This window comes from Priapulus caudatus, unplaced genomic scaffold, assembly GCF_000485595.1.
Source record: "Priapulus caudatus unplaced genomic scaffold, Priapulus_caudatus-5.0.1 Scaffold4888, whole genome shotgun sequence".
Lineage (NCBI taxonomy): Eukaryota > Metazoa > Priapulida > Priapulimorpha > Priapulimorphida > Priapulidae > Priapulus > Priapulus caudatus.
The window spans coordinates 6,979-8,558 of NW_014581949.1; the positions used below are offsets into that span (position 1 = coordinate 6,979).

The 1,580-nt window shown below is 47.4% G+C and overlaps 1 protein-coding gene across 1 annotated transcript in view; it reads left to right on the forward strand.

Annotated features, from left to right (window-relative positions):
- LOC106819875 (organic cation transporter protein-like) overlaps positions 1–330 on the forward strand; it is a gene marked incomplete at its 3' end in the record, with an annotated part of 2,737 nt that extends 2,407 nt beyond the window's left edge. Inside the window, exon 5 of the mRNA XM_014824448.1 lies at positions 227–330. Coding sequence (XP_014679934.1) covers positions 227–330 — 104 coding nt within the window. The remainder of the gene's footprint in view (positions 1–226) is intronic.
- Between the last annotated feature and the right edge of the window lie 1,250 nt (positions 331–1,580).

Genomic DNA, 1,580 nt, shown 5'->3' on the forward strand with positions numbered 1-1,580 from the left:
TATATATATATATATATATATATATACCCATATACTACACACTGAATTAAAGCCCATTTCTATTTTATTTCTTACAGAATATATTTCTCTTTCTCCTCTAATTGGTTGTCGCTCAAACAAAAGAACATTACCAGGCGACTATAAGTGAAACATTGACTGCCTCGCACAACGGCAACCGTGTTGCACGCAACCAATAAACCCACTGTGCCAAACGTTTCTGTTGCAGACGAACAACATTGAAGTCAGCGAGCTGACCAGCCAGGCGACGCTTAAAGATCTGCTAGCGTCGAGAGTCATCTTACGACTCACCCTCAACCTGTGCTGCAGCATGTATGACTCTCTCTCTCTCTCTTCTCTCTCTCTCATCTCTCTTATCTCTCCCTCTCTTTCTCTCTGCTCTCTCCTCGTCGGAGTTCACTGTCTCTCTCTCCTCTCTCATGATCTGCCTTGGCGGTCTCATCTTTCTTCTCTCTTTTCTCTCTTCTCACTCCTCTCCCTCTCCTCCTCTCTCTCTTCTCTGTGCTCCTCCTCTCGCGAGATCTCGCTCTACTTCTGATTGCTCTCTCTCTCTCCTCGATCACTGATCGTTTCGTCCTCTCAATCACATCTCCCATCTCTCTGCATTCTTTTCTCTCTCTCTCTCTTACTCTCAAGCTCTTTTTTGCGCTCTCTTCCTCACTCTTTCTCTTCTCTTCTCTCCTCTCCATCTCACTTCTCTTTCTCTCTCCTCTCTTCCCTCTCTTCTCCTCCTCTCTCCTCTCTCTCTCCTCTCTCATATTCTCTCTACTCTTGCTCTCTCTCTCTTCTCTCATCTTCTGTCCTCGCTCTTCTCCTCTCTTCTCTCCCTTCTCTTCTTTTCCTCTTCTCTCTCTCTCCTTCCTCTCTCTCCTCTCTCTCTTCCTCTCCTCCTCTTCATCATCCTCTTCCTCCTCCCTCTTCTCTCCTATCTTCCTCCTCTCTCCTCTATCTCTTGTTCTCTTCTCCTCCTTCCTCTCCTCCTCCTCCCTCTCCTCTCCTTCTTTTTCTCTTTCTCCTCCTCTACTCCCCCCCTCCTCTCCTCCTCGCTCTCTCCTCATCCCTCTCTCTCTCCTCGGTCGCTTTTCTCTCTCTCTTTCGGCTCGCTCTCCTCCTTCCTTTCTCTTATCTCAGCCTGCTCATTCTCTTCGCTTTCTTTCTTCCTCATTCCTGCCCGTCTCATCCCTCCCCCCTCTCTTAATGCTTTCCACTCCTCTCTCCGCTCCTCTCTCTCTTTGTTATCCCGTCTCTCTCTACGCTCTGCTCTCCCTCCTCTCTTTGTATCTCTCCCTTCTTTTCTTTCCCATTCCACACCGACCTATATATCAGGTTTTATGCCTTCACTTACGCACGACTCAAACTTCACCTACTGAACTGCCCATCGTACTCTCTCTGCATACTCCCCTACTTGCGTAATCATCCTGACATCCATTCTGTTTTCCTTGTCTGTAAGTGCAATGAGTATACCAAATACCTCATCTATAGTATATAGGGAATCCTTGGTATTATAACTGAGGCTCTCGTCTTGCTCGGTCACAGGTTTTGCCTCGAACGGAGCCACTATC